The following is a 23601-nucleotide window of genomic DNA, read 5'->3' on the forward strand; positions in this document are numbered from 1 at the left end:
CTGGCCAGATCGTTTTATTCCTAGAAAAGCTGCGTGTGTGAGATTTTACCTCAGTTTTAAGCTGCATACTAATTTTGTACATTACTCATTAAGGAATAGACTGCTGCCCAGAAGCAGAAAGGCATGCTTTGATCACATGATTCTTGTCCCTCACTGGAGATTCAGAGATGTTTGTGGCACCAGCTAAGGGTCTCAGACTTACATGTAGAACACCAAAAGTGAAAACAAGCCCACATGTTAATCAGGTGTTCTACTGCGTGTGTGACTTGGACAATATACTGGAATGCTCCACTCCGTTGTAGCATACACAGGTCCTTACACCCATCCTTTCGGACTTATTTACTGATGTATTTATCTGATAAATAAAAGTTATCATAAAACAAGTCCAGGATCCTATAAACCATGTCCCATGGTAATGTCTTTCCCCAGTTGATGTGTTTGTAAGACCTCTCCATATGTATATTCATGCCACTGTGTGTCCCTCTGTTGTCGGGGCGGGCTTTCCATCATCAGATGGCAATTGAGGTTGCTTCCTTTGAGCACCGTAATTTTAAAATCCAGAAAAGTCATGAGTGGATGGCCAGCTTGCTGTCAGTCTCGTTGTCATAAACACTGCTGAATACCTGGTGTTAATGGTTGATAATAATTGCTGAAGAATGTAACTGGTGCACAAAATGATATGTGTACTTAATTTAAAGGCATTTTTTACCTACTGCCTGGTGGCTGTCCTATAGGAAACATCGCTTTACAGAAATAAAGTAAAGTGCCAGTTTGTGCCATATAACTAATAATCATATTATAATATAAGCCTGTTATTTTACTACATGTAAAAAGATGATTGTGTTTAAATAAATTGAACATCTGCCTATCTCTATCCCTGTGTGGTTATGGTTTTTTACTTTCCAAGGGACTGAACATCATTTATGTTCCTTAGTAGAGGTGTTAGGGTTTGTTTGTTTATTTGGCAGTAACCCAGGCTACCTTCAAGCTTTTGGTCTTCCAGTCTCATCCCGTCCTGTACTGGGATTATAATTATAAGCATGGACTACTACACATGTTTTGTTTTGTTTTGTTTTGTTTTGTTTTGTTTTGTTTGTTGTTGGTTTTTTTTTTTATTTCTTTGGTGCATTTTGTATTTCTTGTAGATCAAGAATATAAGTCCATTACTGTCACATACCAAACAGTATTTTTCTTGGTTTTGAGTTTATGTTTACTTTGTTGTACATTTATTTGTAAGTGACATTTTGGGCATCTGTCTTCTAAAACAAAATTACTACTAGATCTCCTTGTTCTAAGGTTTAATAAATATGTCTATAAATATATAAGTACATATGCATATACATATTTGTTTTAAAAATGTATATTTGTGTGTCTGTGTGTGTGTGTGTGTGTGTGTGTGTGTGTGTGTGTTGGCATGGTGTATGGTTGGCAGACACCTTTACCTTGAGTCATTTTTCGAGCCTACAAAACAATTTTCTGAAGCAGTCTTACTCTGTGGTCAGGCTGTCCCCACATTTACCATGTAGCCCAAACTGGTCTGGTACTCATGGCAAACCTCCTGTCTCTGATTCCTGGGTGGTAGGATTATAGGCAGATCTGGCTGCTATTTTTGTCATTTGTGCTACAATTTTTATTCATAAGGAAGTATATGATTTTGCATGCAGCATTCTGCCATACCCATGGGAGATGTGTTCCCTGAACCTTAGTGGATAACTGACTGTGCTTTCTACCAAGCTCCATTTGTTTACATTGTAGTGTTTACTTTACATATACACCTAAGGTAGCTTAGCTTAGAACCTAAGTATGGTTAAATGGTAAAAATAACTATTGACAATATAGTCATAACAATATAACAGAAGTATGTGACTGGTGTCTTGAAATATCTTGCACTTCGTTCTTCTTCTGGGATGCTATGAGACAATACACGTGCTTGGCATTTGAGTATCAGCGTAGGGAATGAATGAGCATCATGCCAAAGCCTAAGGGAACCAGGAGTTTAAGGAGTCAGTCTGAGAACCAATATGGCTAAGGGACTACTGGGTACTTAGCACATGCAGCCTGGATATTCTCCTCAGAGGAGTGATTTGGATCTGGGTGGCACGGGATGGGATATAACTGAAGAGTGACAGATATCATCCTATCTGTAAGGCCTCACAATTTAAAACTTAAGATTGGTCTAGTCATAGAATCTTCTATTTACTGTCTGGATGAGGGTAACTGAAAGCATGGAGGGTGTGGGGGAGGCTGCTGTAGGATTCGCTTAAAAACTGTGGTCCAATAGTATGTAAGAAATATTATGACTTATTGTAAAGAAGTCGTCTTTTTTCCTCGCTCCCTTGCTCCCTCCCTCTCTCTCTCCCTCCCTTTCTTCCTTCCTTTGTTCTTCCCTTCCATTTGGTCTTTTGAGACAGACTTTCATTGTAGCAGCACAGGCTGGCCTTGGGGTTACTATGTAGTTAAGGATGAACTTGAACTTTGATTCTCCAGTCTCTGCTCCCTGATTACTAGGATTATAGGCATGCACCCTGGAAAGAGCTCTTAAAATTATGTATGTATGTATGTATGTATGTATGTGTGTGTATATATATGTATATATATATATATATACATACATACACTATATATAAAACATATATATAACATATATATATATATATATACACACACACACACACACACAGACACACATATGAGTGCATGTATATGTATGGTTCTTTATGTAACTATATGCATATGTGAGTGTAGCTATCATTGGCAGCCAGGAGAGGGTGTCAGATCCCTAGTAACTGGAGTTATTAGTGGTTGTGAATGGCTTGGTGTGGCTTCTGGAAACTACTAAACTCAAGTCCTCTACAAGAGCATCAAGTACACTTAGGCACTGAGCCATAATCAAAGAAGTTTTTTCTATTGTTTCATTTTTTTAAAATATTTTTTGCTTCTAAGATAAGGTTATTGGTCTTGACTTCATGAGCCTCTTGTCCGAGCCTTGTGTCCTAGCCTCCCAAGTGCTGGAATGCCAGGGCTGTGCCAGCATACTTGGCAAGAAGTCATCTTTATTACAGACTGGCAACTTATTTTTTCCTGTTTAGTTAATTTTTTTTCCCTTTGGTTTTGGCTGTCCAATTTTACATTAGCAGCAGATAATTGAAACTGTAATTTTGTCATGCAGTTTTTAGTTTTATCGTGCATAATTATGATTTATGTAAAATTAAGCTGAATTTATTATAATTCATCTTCAAAGTTTCCTTAATTAATTTCTATTTGAAATTACTTGTTTGTTGTTGTTGTTGTGCTTTGTTTTTTGAGATAGGGTGTCGTGTGGTGCAGACTGGCCTTGCCCTCATTATGCTCATTACATAGCTGAGTGTACATAACCTTGAGTGTTTCCTGATTCCCCTCCCCCACACCAGCTCGAGTGCTGGTATGGCAGGCACATGCTGCCAGTGCTCAGTTCATATTAACTTTTAAAACATCTGTAACTTCCAGAAGAAAAAAAAAGGTGACTGGAGTTTTGTTGGGCGAATGTATTAACTGTAAGTATTGGAGTATATACAGGATAGGGGTTGAAGGCATAGCTTGAAAACGTTATTTCTTTCAGATGCTTTAGTGTAACAAAGTCTTTTCAGGATCGTTATGTTTGATGCTCGGAGTTCTCAGTTGGAAATGGGGGCCCCTCAGTTTTCCTCCTGGTAAACTGTTTCATTGTACAAAGATTAGAAGTTGATTTTGTGAAGCTCTTGTTCCAAATGTGAAGGATTTGGGCAGAGCTGAGGGGAAGTGGGGGTAACAGCACAGCCCAATATAGATGATAAAGGCCACGTCTGTGGTGGAGCAAGGAAGGACCATTATGGCAGCAGAAGTGGAACTGGTGGGATGTTGGGATGAGTTGAAGCGAGGAGGATCATAAAGTCAAGGAGGACAACTGTGGCTTGGAGCTTAGTCGGCTGCTTGGAAAATAGCACAGAACTGAAATATTTGATGAGGCAGCAGATCCCCAGAGGAAGAGTTGCGTCTAGTTCTAAATTAGCCTGTCAGTGGCTATCCAGATAGATGTGTTAAAGCCCATAATGAGATTACTGGGTCTGGCCCTCTGGAGAGTCCATCCCTGGCAGAACTTGTTGCCAGAGGTGTGAACACCTGTGTAAGGGAAACAGCCAGTCTAGAAGGCAAAGGGCACCAGATCCCAGTTCCTTGAACCTCCACTGCAGGAAAGGTGTCAGTAGACCACAGATCACAGGCGGCTGAGACGTTAAGATGAACACTGAAGACAGCTGGTGAAGTAATAAGCAACAACAAACGTTATTTCCCTGAGAGCGGCACAAATCAATGGGATAAACATAAATATTCAGAAGACAGTTTGACAATATGACCATCTAGTAAAACAATATAAGCCCTTTTATGGCCTTTGGCCAATAGTACTAGGTTAACAGTACCCAGATTTAATTCTTTCCTGTGGAGCAAGGCTCACATCCAATAAAGAAGGCTGTTGGTTACCTTGGTGACAGTGATGTCACCATTTTACTAGTGGCACAGTTTGCTTGGCAGATTGATGTTATAGCATGTGGGGTCTAATGCTGGATAAGGCCACTCATGTCTTTTGTCTCTCAGCAGCCTGCCTAGTGCCTTCCTATTATCAAAGTTCCAAGCAGGGGAAGTTTTCTGGTCAGTCTGGGACTGATTTCTTTACGCCCTGCAACCAAAGTGAGTGTCGTCTTTAGGAGTAGACTCTTCTCATGTACTTAACAATAGGCAGGCAAAAGGAATAGATTGGACATCCAAACACTAAACAGAAAAACACTGACCGCTACTGGGATCATAAGTCAAGTGAATCTAACATGTATCTACAGAACATTTCACCCAAACACCAAAGAATAAACGTTCTTTTCAACAGCCCATGGACCCTTCAAAACTGGTCACATATTAGGGTATGAAACCAAGTCTCATCAGATAAGGAAAACTGGAAGAAAAAAAAAAAAGGCCAACCTGTATATTCTGATTACAGTGGATTAAATCAGTAAAGCAATAGGGATGACAAATGTGCCTATGTTTCAGGGGACTAAACAGCACACCATTGAGTGACAGTGACTCTTTGCAGTAATCAAAAAGGAAATCAAAACTCCTACAGTTAAAATCCAGCTTACTAAGTTCCTAAGGTTTTAGTTTTTTTTGTTCTCGTGTTGGTGGTTGGTGTTCTGTGGTGCTTGGGACACATGCTAGCACGTGCTCTGCCACTGAAGCTATACCCAGCTTTCAGTATTTTGAGAATTTTGAGATGGGCTCTCTCCCATCGTATGTAACTCAGGTGGATTTTGAGATTCTTCAACCTGTGCTTCCATAGTTCAGGAAGTGTTCAGCATCAGGCCTAGCTGAATTTTGTCTTTTCATTGGCATGATCTGGGAGGATGATTAGTGACTGATGTCAGTGACGTATAAATAATTCCCATGAGAGAGGCTTTCGACAGCTATTCTCTTATTTCTCTCACTAAGGAAAATGAAGACAGGTAGCAAATCCCACTGCTCTGCTCTCTCTTTAAATCAGTATTACTGGAGATTTATTTATTTTTATTTTGTATGAATGTTTGAGTGCCTGCATATACATGTATACCACATGCGTGCCTGTTGGCCACTATAGGACAGTAGATGATGTTAGAATCACTGAATCTGGAGTTAAAGTGGCTGAGCTGCCTGACATGGGAGCTGAGACCTAAATCTGGACCTTCTGCTGGAGCAGCAAGCTCTCAACCACTGGGCATCTCTCAGCCTCCACGTGTGCACTTTTAAATAGGAAAATCTTTATTCACCTTTATGCCTGAATACCTTGTTGTAAATTTTGGGATTGAATTGATTCGCAATTCATAATGTAACCTGTGCCTTGACTTGTAACACTTTTCAGTCTGATGGGAGGCTTTAGGAAAACAACTATAATTATGCATAATTATGGTTAGCCTGTAAAGACAGTTTAGTTGGCAAAGTATCGTTTATAGGAGAGTGTTGTGGGGAGAGGTCAAGGCACCTCCTTTGTTTAGTGGGTTTGACCTGAACTCTATTCTCCGGGTAAGGAGAAAAGTCTGGAAGTCAGAGAAGTTTGCAAGTCATTAAACCAATGAGGTGCGTGGTGAGATAAGAAAAAGGATTGCAGAGAAAATCAGGCTTCCCCGCAGGTCACTTAGAGGATTTTGGATCCTGAGCTCAGAGTGAAAGGAATCTATTATTAACATTTTAAACAGAGAAATAACAAGAACCCATAATTAGGATGTAAACTCTCTCTCTCTCTCTCTCTCTCTCTCTCTCTCTCTCTCTCTCTGTGTGTGTGTGTGTGTGTGTGTAATGTGTGACTTACCCTGGAAGTTTTAATCCACCTTCACTGGGATGGCAGATATGAGCCACCACTCAAAAAACATAAAGTTCTTGAAGACAGTGATTGCCTTTTCATTTTTATTTATTTTTGCTCTACTTTCTGACACAATAGCTAGACACTACAGGAAGGCTCAATGAATTTTCATTTGGTTTCTTTTTTTTTTTTTTTTTTTCGGTTTTTGATGTTGTTGTTGTTGTTTGTCCTTGCTAACCTGGAACTCACTATATAGACCAGGCTGGAGTCTTTCTGCCTGGGCCTTGTGGTTGCTGAGGCTTCAAACATGTGCTACCACTTTAAATTTATTCCTGTGTTTGAGCCAGTGCTTCACTGTGTAGACCAGGGTAGCCTTGAACTCATTAATTAGCATAGCCTGATTTGGAATGTATAGTATTCCACCTCCTGAATAATATTAACCTCTTGAATGCTGGGATTATAAGTGTACTGCTGTTTCTAGATCATTAAAAATTATTGTTAAATTTTTAAAAATTATGTATTAAAGTAATATACATATATAATACCTATATATTACTTTATATCTTGTCAAATGTAGTAGTTATATGTATTAACATATATGTATATTTATACACATATATTGAGAGAGAGAGCAAGAGCGAGAGTGAGCGAGCATGTGCACATGTGTACATATGAAAGGTCAGAGGGCACTCTGTGGAGTTTGTTTTCTCCTCCCATCTTCACATGAGTTCCAGGATCAAACTCCGGATCGAACAGTCATCTTGTCCAGCAAATGGTTTACCTGCTAAGGCATCTCTCCAGTCCCAGTTTGAGTATATTTATTTATTCTTAATTTCTTACTATACTGAGCATCAAACCTCATTAACCAGCTAGGCAAATGCTTTGTTACTGAATGATACCCCACCCCTTAAAGTTTTGTTTTCAGTTAGGATTTGTGTCCACACGCTGGCCAGTTGGCTTTGAGTTCCTGGGCTCCAGCGATCCTCCAGTTTTAGTCTCATCAGTAGTAGGGCTAGAGCTGTGCACCTACAGCTGCACATTTGGCTGCAGTCAAAATGAGGGTAGGCAAGTCTGTCATTCCAGCTCCAAAAAGTACTGAGGCAAGATGTCCACACAGAAACAGCTCTGCCTTCAATGGGATAGCTTATTCTGGCTCCATCCGGGACTTACTGTGGCCTGGAAACCTGAGCCAGTTTGTCCCCCCGCCCCTCCAATGTAGTAATATTTTCATGAAGATTTTATAGTGACAGATGAAAAGAAACTCTTGTCATATTTCAGATATATTGGTGGAAATGTTAGGAAGCTGAATTACAACAAAGACAAGTCCCTGCTGTAGGTATGAGATGCCAGCTGATCACATTATCACCTTGCCTTGTTGACTCCATTCAAGGTTTCGGGTGATCTGTCACAGGCTATTAGACCAGAAACAGGGGGAAACTAAGGTAGCTCAATCTAATTTGGCTCCAGACTTGTAACATGCCAACTCTCCAATTTACCATGTGGAGTCATTGACATGGGCATGTCTTTTATCCTGGCAACGTCAGTTCATACAAGTTCAAGGCTAGCCTTGACAATTTGTGTGACCCTGTCTTAAAATAAACGGTAATAAAAAAGGATCACGTGTATAGCTCAGTAGCAGAGGGCTTGTCTAGCTTGTGCTAGGCCCTAGGTTCTTGCCCTAATATTGGAAAAAAGAAAAATAAAAGTATCTACGTTTGGCAGGATTATTAAGATAATACCATCTGCTGTGTGGCAAGTACTCTGCAGCTTGGTGAAGTGGTTCTAAGCACAAGGGCTTCTGGAATGACACATGGAAGATGGCATGGCTTTCAAGAATGTGGGAGAACAGAGTTGAGAAGCCAATTTAGGTGGCAGGATAATTCTATGATGGCAAGTCTGGGAGATAAAAGTCCTTGTAGGTTTCCTGAATGGATCGCAGACAGGAGCTGATTACTTGTAGGTACCTTGTCTCTTTCCCAAGTGACTCTTCCTTGTAGACTGGGTTTTGCTTCTTGACTTCACCATATTTGCCTCAAGTTCTTTCTGCTGAAAGTTCAACATCTGAATTCTTGTCTCTCTTCTTTTTTTTTTTTTTTTTTTGCCCCTCACCTCCCTGTGTCTCTCTTCTGGTACCCATTTCTACCCTGAATGTTTATATCTCCTTTTCTGGACTATGGTTATATACAATGTTCCTAACTGCCCCTCCCTCCCTCCCACCTAGTCATGAGTTTTGGGCATTTCTTTGTATATGATTCATTCATTCATTCATTCATTCATCATTCATTTGCACGTATATGGAGGTGCTTATATGTATACTGGTGAGTGCATGCGAAAGCAAGCTGAGGCTGGGTTCCTTTCTGAGTCAACTTCCACTTTGTGTATTGAGGCAGAGTCCCTCATCTAAATTCAGCATTTGGCAGTTCAGTTAGCCTAGCCAGCTAGATGACTCTAGGAATCCTCTGCCTTTCTTATCCTTGTGCTGGTGACAGGTCGACCTGCTAGATCTGAATTCTGGTCTTCATGCTTGCACAGTAAGTACTTTACCTATTGAGTCTCCTCTATTATATATTCTTTCCTTCAAAAACATTTCTATATGCATGGGTGTTTAGCCTGTATGTTTGTCTTATACCACTTGTATGCTTGTTACCTGCAGAGGAAAAAGATGGCGTTGGAATCCTTGGAAATGGGTTACAGATGGCTTTGAGCCACTGTGTAGGTTCTGGGAATTGAACGCAGGCCTTCTGAAAGAGTAGCCAGTCCTCTAGTCCTAACTGCTGAGCAATCTCTCCAGCCCATCCTATTCTTTCTCCCTTCTCCCTTCTTCTCCCTTCTTCTCCCTTCTTCTCCCTTCTTTCTTCTCCCTTCTCCCTTCCCTCCCCTCCCCTCCCCCCTCTTTCTTTCTTTCCTTCTTTCTTTCCTTTCTTCTTTTTCTTCCTTCTTTCAAGGTCTTGTTGTGCAGCCTAGGCTGATCTGAAACTTAATATAGAATACAGACTACTCTCTAACTTCTAGCCTTCTATCTCAGCCTCCTGAGCGCTAAGAAAACAAGCACAAGCTATCACACCAGTCTTCTCTGACATTTATTATTCTCTTTTCTTCTCCATGTCTATCTAAGATAGGGAAGCTGGCTCGCCATTTGGCTGCCAAAACACTTGATTGTGCTCCCATTTCTTGTTAGGTGAAGCTTATTAATATTATTTCCCTTTGGAGTACATTCAATTAAATCCAAGAAATACTCAGTTAAGATCCCGTTTGCTGGTCTGTGGGTAAGGCACAGATATATACCCTGTACACCTTCTAATTTTCAGTTTTGACTTGCTAAGCACTCCCTGAGTAATTGGAATTGACTGGATTGGGAGTCTGAGCTACCATGTTTTGCAGGGTCTCTGCCTTTTCTTGTATATTTCCTTAACAAATAAGCTACTGAAGAAAAAATTATCTGTGCTTAAAGAACATGAAGATTGGATTCCCTACATAGTAATGTTTTCACATTCTGGAATGATCTAATGTCTCTGTTAATTGGAACGTTGGAGATTTCTTACGAAATACTTTTAGTTTACCTTTATTTTGTTTTATGTTTAAGACAGAATCTTATTTGTGGTCTGGCTTGCTATGAATTTACAATGTAGCCTCTTCTTTTGTTTCCTAAGTACAGGTATAACAGGTTCAATATCAGGTAGCCATTCTGCCTGGCTAAGTATTTTATCATAGTCATTTGGTCAACATTTGTTGATTGCCTAGATAAAGAGTCTGTACTTCTGAAAGAGGAGACACCCTTTTATCTAATATCTCACAGAGGATGGTGAAGTGTTATGTAAATGCTCGTGAAATGAAATCAACAGAAGTCATCAGGTCTCTATCCTCTAGATATGAACCTTGATAGCTTCTAGGAGCTGTTTCCAAGAAGTGATTACAAGAAGACCCAAGAGTTCCTGGAATCAAGATGACAACCATTGATGAAAGGAGGTGTTTCCATAAGATGTATAACTGCTGGAATCTACCAGAACTGCCAAGGCCAGTGGTTCTTCTCTTGAGATCACTAAGATAACATTCTAGGTAGCAACACCATTTGGCTCTTCCTATGTTTACTCTTGATTTGGAGGCCATCTCGGTCTCAAAGTGAGCCAGTCCTGCTGTTTTTCCAACTTTCTTCCTTTGATGTGTGTGCGCTCTCAACACCTCTCCTCTGTTTTATTCATCCCTTGTTCTGATCTGGGTAACTGGATTAGTCACAACCCTGTGGCTGTTTGGGCACAGCCTAGCTTTGCTTTCTTCATCCAACCATTCAACAGCCTGAATCAGATGCTACTATTCCACATACTCTGATATATGCCATGGAAGTTCGATTTTAAATCAGACAAAAGTCTGTGCTTATGAAGTTGGCATTCCAAACTGGATTAATGTGTGCAATACAGCTAGACAACTGCTATACAATAAGGGGATGGAGACAGTGCTCAATTGGTAGAATGCCTGTCTAGCATTCATGAGGTCTGGTTCAAGCTTCTGAACGGAATACAACCCTGTGTGGTGGCACACTCCTGTGATCCCAATAGTCAGGTAAAAAAGGCAGTGAACCACAAGTTCAAAGTTATCTCTGGCTGCATAGTGAGGTCTAGGTTATCATGGGTTACATGAGACCCTTTCTCAAAGAAAAAAGAGGAATTCTAGTCCCAAATGGAGATGGTCCAACCCTCTTTTATTTTTTTGAAGTTAGTTTTCTTAAGTGAAAGTAGTGGGTTTACGTTTTCTTGGTCTCTGCCTGGCTTTCCTCTTCACCAAATTTCATGCCCATTAGAGGCACAGATGCACCATGGCTGTTATCTGATTTTGGACAAGCTGCTGACAATTCCATTTTAGGACTGTGTTGTTGGCTGTGTTCTGCTAATCATCCTCTCCCTGGTGTTTACTAATGGCTTGTACCCAAGATGTCTGTTCTCATGCTTGCTGGTCAGAGTTTATGACTTAGTGGGTGTCATCTTAGCTTTCAGGTTTCCAAGGTATACATTTTCTTATGGTAGCTATCACATAAAATAGCGTGCAAAGATTAGTAATTAGGGTGATCTGAATAGCCTTGGGGAATGGTTAGGCCCAGACCAAAGGCCCTCTTAATCTCACTTTGGCTCCTTTGTCACTCCAGAGCCCTTATCTTTGAGTTTCTTCTCCTTTATGATGATGAAGAGGTAAGCTTTCAAGATTGTAGCCATGAACCCCATTTAGTCACAGCTGTTGAACATGTAACGTGACTGGAGTGGTCAAAAGGAAACTTTAACCTTTATTTAATTTTAATGAAAATTTAAATTGTCACACTTGGCCCTGGCTACTGCCCTGGAACATGTATATCCCAATCTGTTACTAGCCCTGGATGTAACATTAATGAGTTTGGTCTGTATTCCTGTGTTTTCAAGGCAAATGAAGTAGCACTTGGCCTGCAATAGCAAGCCAATCTTCTAAACCTCCATCTTGAGTCTTTGTCTCTCTTTCTTTCTAATGGAAGGATCTGTGGTTTGTTTTCATTGGAAACTTAGATGTGACAGAATGTACATCATCACACGTTTGCGCATCTATCCTTATAAAGTTTTGCTTGTGGATTGTCGATTCTCTCGTTGCTATCACAAGAATACACAGCAAATGGTAACTTAAGGAAAGCAGCATTAAGTTCGGGTCACATTTTGAGGGTCCAGCGCAAGTTTTTAGCAGGGATTGCAGGAACATGTGGCATCTGATCACGCTGCATCTGCAGTGAGGAAATCATGGGATGATGCCGGCGCTCAGCTTGATTTCTTCTTTATATTCAGCCCAGGACCCCAGCCCATGGTGTTGTCATTTAGTCCAGGCTCTACCTGACTCACTATAAAAACAGCTGCTTGGCCCCTCCTCGCTCTTACTCTCTTCTCTTCTCCTCGTGCCCTCTTCCCCTTCTCTCCCTATCCCCTTCCCCTCTCTCCCAGTGCTCAAGGCCTGCCTCTACTCCCCTGCCCTCTCTCTGCCTTTCTTTGTCTCTGCTTCCTCAACTCCCCTCCCCATGCCCTGAACAAACTCTATTTTATAATACCTTCGTGTGGCTGGTGCCTCAGAGGGAAAGGGATGCCTCGGCATGGGCCCACAGAGGCACCCCTTTCTCCCACGTCATACCTCACCTCCACCAAACATACCCTGGCTCTTCTCTTCTCTTTTTAGCTACCCATCCTTAAGGTGTGTTTTCTCATGCCAAAGCTAATTTAGAAAATCCCACAGACATTCACTGAGATTTGTCCCCTATGTGATTCCAGATGGTAAACTGATAGTCAGTTTGAACCATCACAACTTGTTTTTAGTTGTGAGAATAAAGAATGTCCATTGTAGAATGGAGAAATAGTGTATTGTTGAGCTCATAAGTGCTTTTACTCCTCTTTGTTTAACATATGTGTGTGTGACAATGATTATGATTTACAAAGGGAAGTTTGAAGCCTGCTGGGTCATATGTGTATAAGCTGAAATATTAAAATAAGATTTCATGGGTATAGCTTCCCTTTAGTGTTTAGAAAACGCCATCTAGCAATAGGTACTCTGTTTCTCAGGCTCTTAAAATCTTTCAACTCTCTCTTCAGTGATTTTGTCATAGCCTTAGCTTTACAGAGAAAGCTTACACACACACACACACACACACACACACACACACACACACGCACACACACACACACACACAGATGTAAAGTTCCCCTTAGAACCAGAGACTAACAAAATCCACAGGATCAGGCATAAGAAACATCCCTACAAGTTATTGGTTGAAGGAGTCAGGAGATTCTTCAAAGAGTAATATGCTACTGACATTGCCCTCAATTGCCAACCAGGTATGAAAGTAAGACTATTGTTGAAAAAAACCACTGTATTTCAGACCCAAGACTTCAAACAACCAAACTAGAATGGCTTGGCTATCTTTTGCCTGAAGGCTAACTCTCATAGTATCAAAAAGTACTATGCCAGCTGTCAAGGGAGAAAAGCAATGAGCCATCCTACCTAGCTATAAAGTTTAGAGCCACAACAATGACCAGCCCATAATTTGAGCCTTCATTTGAGCAATGGTAGATATCTTAGGGAAAACCAACAGCTATATAATTAGACTTAAGGATCCACAGGAGGAAAAGCATGCCTGGTACTATAAACTTAGCCAACTACCTGTTGCTGGAGAGGTCACAGACCCTGAAGAAGGACCTACTATTGTCATTTTTCTAAACCAATATAATTTCTAACTGCATTCTAACTACTTACCCTGATATCCATAGGTAAGGGTAGTTCATGCCCTTCATCAAAGAAAGTTTCTCTGCAGCAGGTGGAGACCATCACAAAGGTCCACTACTGGTCAAACGCAGAAAAAAATAACCGCAGGGTCCTAGCCCCAGCTGATACATGGAATTTATTTTATTTTTGAAAGATGATGTCATGTATTGGAGGCTGGTTTTGAGCTCCTACACAGTTGAGGAGGGCTTTGAACTTCTGACCCTCCTGCCTGAGCTTCCAGGTGTCCATTCCCATACCCAGTTTGTCCAGTGGGGATGGAAACAACCCACTTAATGCAATCAAATCACAACCCCAACACCCTACTCTTTTCTCCCCCTCCTTCTTTCCCATCCTCTTCTCTCTCTTCTCATTCCTCCTCCTCTTCCTTCCATTCCCCCTTTCCCTTACTTCCTCCTCTTTCTTTGCCTCCTTCTCCCATCTGAAATCCCAGGACCAGAGAGCTTGAGGCAGAAGGATCATCAGGAGCATGAGACCAACCTGAGCCACAAAACAGGCACGTGCAAGCATGTGTGTGTGTGTGTGTGTGTGTGTGTGTGTGTGTATGTGTGTGTGTGTGTGTCGTGCACACACACTGAACCTGTTGGTCGTCAGAGAAAAGTCCTGTGGATATTTTGAAGGTGTTTGCTCTTTGGAATAATTACTTTATAACCAGATTACTGATGGGAATTTTATAATGATGATTGAAAATGTATCTGAAAAGAGGCAATAGTACTAATGTTAAATGGGAGAACAGTAGATATTCTGGAGGAGCTAGACATATATGTGAATGGAGGAAGGCCCATCATTATTACCGGCTTTGAAATATCTGTGGTTCCCTAATTTCAGGAGGTGTGTGTCGTCTTCTTCTTCTTCTTCTTCTTCTTCTTCTTCTTCTTCTTCTTCTTCTTCTTCTTCTTCTCCTTCTTCTTCTTCTTCTCTTTTTGTTTTTTTTGAGACAGGGTTTCTCTGTATAGCCCTGGCTGTCCTAGAACTCACTCTGTAGACCAGGCGGCCTCAAACTCAGAAATCCACCTGCCTCTGCCTCGAAAGTGCTGGGATTAAAGTCGTGCACCACCACTGCCCTGCTAGATGGCATCCTCATGCTGGTGAAAGAAACTTGGTATATCAGCATTTGTAAAAGACCCTGGAGGCAGTGCAGTTTACCTAGATTAATGCCTTGGATAAGACCAGTAGAATCTGAAGAAAGGATGCTTTAGATAGCACAAACCCACCCTGTCCAATGGAAGGATCAGGGCTGTTTCCTCCTCGTTTAGGAGGTTGGGTGTTCTCCTAGAACAGCTTCTATAGAACGTCCTTGAACTACTTGTTCAACAAGATTTCTGAAAGGCATGTCTGATAAGAGAATTCCTGTAAAACAAAGAGCAACTGCCCTTTGGAATTGTGGACATAGGGTAGGCAGCTGAAGAAACTCACCCTGTGTCCCCAGCAAGAGTTGCATAGTTTGGAGTTGGAGCTCCTTGTGTTTGTGACTGGACGAATCCAAAAGAATATTTTTATTTATCATGGGGACTATGGAACTCTCCTTAAGGTAACTGCTTTTTATTTGTTTGATTGTTATTCTTTGAGATAGTCTCCTTCCTGTGACTCTGGGGCAGGGTGGCCTTGAACTGCTGACCATGCCCAACAAAGTGGTCTCTCCTTTTGAAAAAAATGTGTGTGTGTGTGTGTGTGTTAGAGAGAGAGAGAGAGAGAGAGAGACAGAGACAGAGACAGAGAGACAGAGACAGAGAGAGAGACAGACAGAGACAGACAGAGAGAGGAGAGAGAGACACAGAGAAAGAGAAAGTTTCTTTAGAAAGAGTCTTATTATAGCTGTCTAGCCTTGACTTTGTCATCCTCCGACAACAGGCTCTGAATGCACATATCATTTATTGCAGTTCTATGAGGTCATAAGGTCAGAGAAAAGATAAGATCCTTTCACGTTTCAGAAATACTCATGACATTTTCATAGTTTGTTCACGTTGCTATAACAATATACGCTAGAGTAGGTAATTTATAAAAACAGGAACCTGTTTTTCACAGGACAGGGACCTGGAGGTTTTGGCACTCTTGATGCCAAGTGAGGGACTAATCTACACTTCCAGCTTGGTACTTGTTGTTGAGTGTGTCTGTCCTCACATGGTGGAGCAAAGGAGATGCAGTTCTCCTCTGCACCTCCCCAGTGCTCTTTTTATATATTTGCATCAGAGGACTGAACCCAGGTCCTAGTGCATACTGGGCACATGTTTACCGCCGGACTATACTCCACCACTTTTTATTTATCTGTTTTAATGTTGAGACATGGTGTCTTTAAACTCTTTAGGCAGACTGCAAATGTGCAATCCCTTTGTCTCAGCCTCCTAAGTGACTAGGACCACAGCCATTGTGCCTCTGTCTTCAGCCCTTTTATAATGAACTGGTGTCATGACAGTAAGCAGAGCCTTCATAACCTAAGCTCTTCCTGAATCCCCCACCTCTTAATGCTATAGCACTAGCAACGTGAAATCTGGGCTGCGTTGTGATACATGCCTTCATTCTCAGTAGCCTGGACACTGAGGCAGGAGGATTACATTGAGTTTGGAGCCAGCCTGAGATCCATTCATGAAATCTTGTGTTTAAAAAAAAAACCTGAAACAAAGCAAAATAAAATCCCAAATGAATTGTAGGTGACATTTAAACATGTATATATGACAAGAAGAAAAATATATCCATCCTTTCATAGAAGTACAGGAAACTCATGACAAAATTCAACTTATTCTCAGCTCTTTTTAAGTGTCCTGTATTTTGGATGTTTCCCAACTTGGAATATGTCCTTTAACATTGAAGATTTGAACTTTTTCCTTGGATGGTGAGGTGAAAGATGTTAATTGGCAGTAGCTGTTAGTCATGTGGTGTCAGGAGCAAACAGGGACATTGCACAGTGCTACTCAGATGAGATATTGGTAGGCAAGCTAGAGGGACTAAATGTTCTCCCATCCCTTCTTTTTGCATTCTTGTCATTGATTTTGTTTTAGAGATGGAGTTTCAGTATGTAACTCTGGCTCGCATTAGCTCACACTGGCCTCTGCCTCTAGGGTGCTAGGATTATAGGTGTGTTCCTCTATGTTTGGCTTAAATGTATTTCTGAGCAGAGAGGGTAGGTAGTGAAGACTTTTCATCCCAGCTTGGGTCCTCTAGGCAGAGATGGTGGGGTCAAGAGTAAAGAGCATCACCAGTTTCTTAGTGGGTTTGAGGTCAGCCAGGACCACAAGAGACCCAACCTTTAAAAAGGTGGGGAGGCAGAGACAGGTGGATTTCTGAGTTTGAGGCCAGCCTGGTCTACAAAGTGAGTTCCAGGACAGCTAGGGCTATACAGAGAAACCCTGTCTCGACCCCCCCCCCCCCCCACACACACACATACCAAAAAAAGCAAACAAAATGCATTGTTTTGAGATTACATTTTATTTATTTATCTTTGTGTGTGTGGGTATGTACAAATGTCACAGCACTTGTGGAGGACAGAAGACAATGCTCAGAAGTTGTTCTCTCATTTGTCGTAGGACTCAGGTTTCCAGCTCAGGCCACTAAACTTGGTGGCAAGCACTTTTACCCACTGAATCACCTTATGGGCTCCACAAACACATTTCTTAAATTCCTTTCCAAATTATGATATTTTCAATTTACAATGAGTTATTGGATCATACTCCCAGTGGAAATCCTGAAGCATCTTTCTCTGAATTCTACTCTATCCCAAGTGCTTGCTGTTGATGGCTGGTATGACTCTAAGGTTGATTATCTTTCTTCTTTTGTTTTGTTTTGTTTTGTTTTTCATATATTTTAGTGTTTGCCTGCATGTATGTCTGGGTGAGGGTGTCAGATATTGGAGTTATAAACAGTTGTGAGCTGTCCTATGCATGCAGGGAGTTGAATCTGGGTCTTCTGTAATAGTATCCAATCCTCTTAACCACTGAGCCATCTCTCCAGCGTCAAAGTTGCTTGTCTTTGAAGTCATTCTAATAGATTTAAAGAGGGAACATGGTCACTCTTCCTATAAAGTGAGTTATGTGTGTTTTAGTGTGTTTTGTTTTTTGAGATGGGGTCTTGCTGTAGCATTGCTGCCTGGAACTCAATATATAGATCAGGCTGGCCTTGAACTCACAGAAATCCATCCACTTCTGCCTCTCAAGTGCTGGGATTAAAGGTGTGTGCCACCACACCCAACTGTACATACGTATTAAGTACTCTCCCAAGGGAGAATTAAAGAGAGAAAGTAGTTCATCAAGTTACCTCTCGTTTCCAGTAGTTGGTGTGTGTAGCTCATACACATTGTCTAAAAAATTGGGCGATGTGCTTGGTGCCTGGGCGGCTGAGGAAAACCATAAGAGTATGTGTATGAGCTCTATTGGGCAGGAAAAGATATGCAGATAAGAGTAGCTATTTTGCAAAGAGGGAAGCAGCAAAGAAAGACTCAAAAGAAACAAAAAATGCTCCACAAACCCCAGGACTAGCAATGGATCTCTCCTATACTGACAGATGACAGGCAGGCTTGATGACCTTGCTTGCAAGAGACAGAGATCTGCATAGGAAAGTATAGAGGACATTGGTGTCTGATATGAGTAGGGATGAGCAAGGGTCTTTTTGTTTGTTTGTTTGTGTTTGTTTGTTTTTGATTTTTGTTTTTTGGGTGTTTTGTTTTGTTTTCGAGACAGGGTTTCTCTGTATAGCCCTGGCTGTCCTGGAACTCACTTTGTAGACCAGGCTGGCCTCGAACTCAGAAATCCGCCTGCCTCTGCCTCCTGAGTGCTGGGATCAAAGGCGTGCGCCACCATGCCCGGCTATGAGCTAGCGTCTTAAACACATAATCTTATTCAGTTTACCACCTCTGTAAGATAGACACAGAATAGCATTCCCATTTTTGCTGTGCATAAGGAAGGCTCAGGATAAGTAGCCTAAGGGAGGGCTTACTCTTAATGGTTGAAAGAATTCCTTTGCATGGGTCTTCTCCCACATGGCCTGTAAGCAAGCCCATTGTAGATTCCCTCTCTTGCATCCCTTAAAAACACACCTGGAACTATTTGAACTAACTTCAAGTGAGACAAATGCCAAGCCAGATTATGTTATACCATTTTACATTGAACAAAGAAAGAAAAAGGAAATGAAAACATCTCGCCTCTAGAGGGCCTTGGCAATGAATTCAACACTGAAATGGTATCAGTAATACATTTTTCTATGCCATAAGTAAGTTTTTCCATGCGCCACCATCTTTGGTACACATGTGCTGGATATTTGCCAAGTGAGAAGAATGTTACTACACAGGGAAGATAGTCTTGTCTGGAAGCTGCGTGAATCATTTGAGGTAAAGGCCTTATTTTACCTACCTTCCAGACCTTCTTTTCAGCCTTTTCTTTCCCTTTCTCCATCCGTCTTTTTCTTTCCTCCCTTTCTGTGTCACTCTTTCAATAAGTATCACAAGTTGTCTTCTAGCAACTGAAAAACAGAAAGGATATACCAGGAAAGTATAATCTTCATTAACTTAAAAAAGGTACTTGTGATACATTCTAACCTCATGTTGGTTTAAGCATGTCCTCTAATTTGAAATAGGGTGAAGTGCTTCTCTGGTTAAGTCATCGCTCTTGTGCTGTTTGCTATATAGTTTCAAGAATATATATTTCAAAAACATTGGAAAAAAATAATCCCAAACAAATGCAACAGAGCTCCACATACTTGAAACATATTGTCCAAATTTATCTTAAATCTCTGTGCTGCAGAACGTTTCTGTGTGCATGGATTAGGCCGGCTGATGACTTCTTCATCTATCACTATCCTGGGTGATTGTGTCGAGCAGAAGAGAATGACTTACATATGGTCCCACTTTGTCGTAGTTTGTAGGGCCTCTGGGTTGGAACCATTTGATCAGAGAAGCCAACCGTCACAGAAATTTGGCTAATGTCGAAATCCTACATATGCACATGTACACATAGATCAGGTCAGACTGTGTCTATTCCTGTTTGAACTCGTGGTTTCCTTCCGTGTATTGATTGCTAGTTCTTTCTCTTAAAATACTGATGACATTAACACAAAAAAAAACCCTCATACTTGTTTTGATCATGATATTCTGTAAAGGCATTACGTTACAGGTGTGGTCCAGGCTGATGTGGAAAATGTTTCTCAGTTAAAGCTATGAGTATGTCCAACATCTTTCTAGAACTGAACAGAGCTAGAAATACCAAAGATTATCTTCAGCAGAAATCTAACTCTTACATTTGAAGAAGAAGCCCATGGTGGGCTTTATATTGTATCTTTTTTTCTTGGTGTAAGTACTTAAAAGGACAGAGGACTTAAGTGAACTTTCTCAAGTTAGGTATTCTTGTCATCTGAGGTGGGTGACTGGCCGGGCTGGTAGATCCTTCTTTAGTAAATGGAGCTTCTGAGAGCGTTTCTCCCTTTGGGGTCTTTCTCCTTGTTTTGTTCTTTCCTTGTTTCTCCTTTTTCTTTCTTTCTATTGCTTCATTGATGTTTTTTTTTCATGCTTCCCATTTCCCCCTCCCCCTCTGCTCTTGCCTTTTCGGTCTGTTCAGCCACGTGCTCTGTGGATCTGGCCTGCCTTCCCTCTTGGTTCCCTGTGAGTGTTAGCAGAATGAAAGCCAGATGGACCAGCAGTTCCCACTGTTATCTTCCAGCAGACTCTGGCAAGCCTCCCTCCCTCCTTCCTTTCTTGGCATGACAGAAGTATTTGCCTTTATTTAGGGAGCCCATGTTCGCTGCTGTACCTCTTCCCTCAGCTGCAGCATAAGCGGAAAACTTTATTCTCCTCTTGCCGAGGTTGATTGAGGAGAGTAGACATGCCGTAGATTTATCAAAGGAGCAGTTTGAAGCCCGCCCAAATTGTTTATTTTTCTGAAATAAGGGATTACTGAAGCTGGTGGTTGCGTGCCCTGGGATAGCAGTATAAAGACATGGTTTTTGCAGTAAGATAAAGTCTGGAGTAAGTTGTATTTGTGTTGGTGTTGCCGCCAACATGTCCCTCGGGATACTTCTCTTGAACTGGGATTATTCAGTGTTATTAAACCAATGGTAGAGAAGAAGACACAGAGCCTGATACTGCTGACTCAATTATGAAGCAAAATATACTTACTAGGCTGTAGATGATGGTATTACATCATCCCTAAAATAGGATCAACATTATTTGAGCTTTTAAAATGCCCTGTTTTTGTTGCACTCTCCTTTTTATGAAAATGCTTTTTTTTTTTCTTTTTTTTTGACGCAGGGTATTACTAAGTAGCTTTCATGAGTTTAGACCAGAATGGCTTCAGATTTAAAGCAATCCCTCTGTCTCTGCCTCTCAAGTGCTGAAATTCCTGGTGTATGCTACCAGGCCTAGGTAGAAAACTGCTTTTGTTTGTTTGAGATACAAGCTTAGTATTTCAAGCTGTCCTTGAACTCCTGTTTCTCTTTGCCTTCGTTTGCCAAGTGATGGGATTACAAGCATGCGTCATGAGAGGTGCCATAGCAAGTTTCTTTGAAGAAAATAAGCTAGGTTTGGGATTATAATAACAGTAATTTGACTGTTTAGTTTCATTGACTTTAATTTTTTTTACTTATTTTAATTTTATGTGTATGTATGTGTACCGTGTGTGTGTGTGTGTGTGTGTGTGTGTGTGTGTGAGAGAGAGAGAGAGAGAGAGAGAGCACCGTGTGTGTGTGCACTAGCCTTAGGATGTCAGAGAGGGTATTGGACCTCTTAGAACTGGAGTTAAAAGTGATTGTGAGCAAGCACATAGGTGCTGTGAATTGATCTCAGTATGTCCTCTTAACCACTGAGCCATCTTTTCAGCTCTTAGTATCTGACTCTTAAGGAAATTTGGGAATTATTTGCGAGGCCATGGGTGTGGGGGAAATTGTGGAACAGGAGTTAAATCTGTAACTGACTGGGAACAATCAGTTGAGATCTCTACCTTCTGAACAGCACACCCCGGTCCTGTGCGTAGCCCATTGCCCCACAATTATTTGTTCTAATTTTCATAATGATTTAAAATGTATGCTCTGAATAGTGTATTATTTTGCCTTTTTTTAGGAAGTGCAAGTTTAAAATTTTTGTCTCTAAAGTTTAGTACTATCTCAAAAATGTTTTTGGAGTGCCTATCATGTATTTGTATAAAATTGGACCTAAGGCATAAAGCAAGAAACCATTTCATTTTCAGCGAGAATCTACTGCCTTGAAAATTTTATTAGCCTAAAAAGTAGATGGGAATATCCAGGGAAAAATAAACTTAGAAGCCCCATGTACACACTGTCATTCATCATTAGGATACCAACAAAGGGGAAAGGATGCATGTTCAAGGCTAGCCTGGCCCTCATAGTGAGTTTCCATGTCAGCCTAGACTGCTGAGTGGCTACATGGGAGAAAAAGGAAATAGACTTAGAAGAAAACACCCTGGGCTTATACATGGTCATCATTAGGTAACGAGGGGTTTGTACAGGGCCCTCCTTTAGTTTTTATCAATTTTTACTTTGAGACTTTCGTGTTCTAAGGATATAAATTGGAGTATTGCTCTCAAGCTTGTAACTAACAGGACAGGCCAGGAATTCACACATTCCACATAAAGAATAGCTTAACTTTACTATAGACCAAGCATTTATGTGTTTTTAAAGTAGGGCAGATAAAATTGAGGATCTGGGGAACACAGAAACTTTTTTCATTTAATCAACCAGAAGAATAAGCAAGGTGGGGATGGGAGATCTGGTAGAAATGGAAGATGCCTGCTCAATGCCAGGACCTCCTTCTGGCTTAGCTGATGCTGCAAGTCCATTACTTCTGAGCTGTCAGGGCGGGTTCATTATCATCTTCTTCATCTGTTTTCTACTGAGTGAAATTGTGTTGATGCACAGAGCAGTACCAAGGTGGCATCTGCCTAAGCCGGGAATAATAGAGTATTATATAGCCTGGTTACAAATGAAGTCCAGCCCCAACCCCCACCTATGCTACACCTTCTCAAGCGGCTGCATGGATGACAAAAGTCTGCTTTCAACTTCCATAGATCAGAGTATTTTACTGATAGAAGATGTGTGATTTCTTCTGTTTGTGTGCCTCTGAAAGAGACAGACCGACTTTGTGAGTCCTGGGTGTTGAAGGAGGGAAATAACCTGTTCCTGGTGGCATTCCCAGATCGTACCGAGAAGCACTCCACAATGCCAGACTCACCTGTGGATGTGAAGACGCAGTCTAGGCTGACTCCCCCAGCAATGCCACCTCCTCCAACCACTCAAGGAGCTCCAAGAACCAGCTCATTTACGCCAACGACATGTAAGTACTCAGTTCTGAACTGAAGGTTTCAGTTTGAAAGGGTAAATTGAAATTTTTCTGCACATAAAAAACAATCATCAAGAAAAAATAAAATCCAATATCAACGCTTTATGCAGAATCAAGTGCAAAAGCCTTGAAAGTTTGCCAGTGGTAATGGTTATTGAACCCAAACAAAAGTGTCGTGTTTTAGGTATAATTGGTACAACTGTGAATATTTGCCTGCCTTTATATTATTTCTTCAACATTGTAATCCACCATGATTTGAGCAAATGAATAATATTACATTTGCTCCCTTGGTCTAGTTACGCCTATGACTTTTAATTCATGTTAATGTAGAGCTCTTTATTTTGGTTGTTCAATTTCACTTAGAACATAGAAATGTGCTATAATTATTTCAAGTTATTTCTACCTTGCTTTCTTCTATGTCAAATAGCTACAAATAATTTTTTTTGAAAGTCCCTCACATTCTGAAGTTGATGCCACGGTTCCCAGTGGAAACCTTTCTGAATTCAGCAGCGTGACTCTTGTTAGGACCTGCTGGACTTTTATCAAACCATATCCCATTTGCATTTAGCCCAGGTCCCGTGTTCTGAGTTTTTCCTGTAGCATCCCAGAAAGGACCAGAAAATTCAGACCACCAAGCAACTTCCCCATTCTAGCAGGGCCCCTCTGGAGAATGGTTTCAATCAGTCTCAGAGTTCTGGTTAAAATTGTCATCAAAGCCTTGTGA

The 23601-nt window shown here is 41.1% G+C and overlaps 1 protein-coding gene across 12 annotated transcripts in view; it reads left to right on the top strand.

Annotated features, from left to right (window-relative positions):
- Nucleotides 1–23601, top strand: part of Runx1t1 (RUNX1 translocation partner 1) — a 152429-nt gene that overhangs the window by 70272 nt on the left and 58556 nt on the right. For 8 of the 12 annotated variants that reach the window (XM_030253116.1, NM_001111026.2, XM_006537572.3 and 5 more), the window contains one exon: nucleotides 22734–22871. In XM_030253116.1, the coding sequence (XP_030108976.1) occupies nucleotides 22734–22871 (138 nt within the window). Of the gene's footprint in view, nucleotides 1–22664; nucleotides 22872–23601 lie in introns of all 12 variants that reach the window. The other 4 variants (XM_006537568.4, XM_030253120.1, XM_006537569.3 and 1 more) reach the window with 1 other exon arrangement.

The sequence above is a fragment of the Mus musculus genome, chromosome 4 (assembly GCF_000001635.26).
Source record: "Mus musculus strain C57BL/6J chromosome 4, GRCm38.p6 C57BL/6J".
Taxonomy (NCBI): domain Eukaryota; kingdom Metazoa; phylum Chordata; class Mammalia; order Rodentia; family Muridae; genus Mus; species Mus musculus.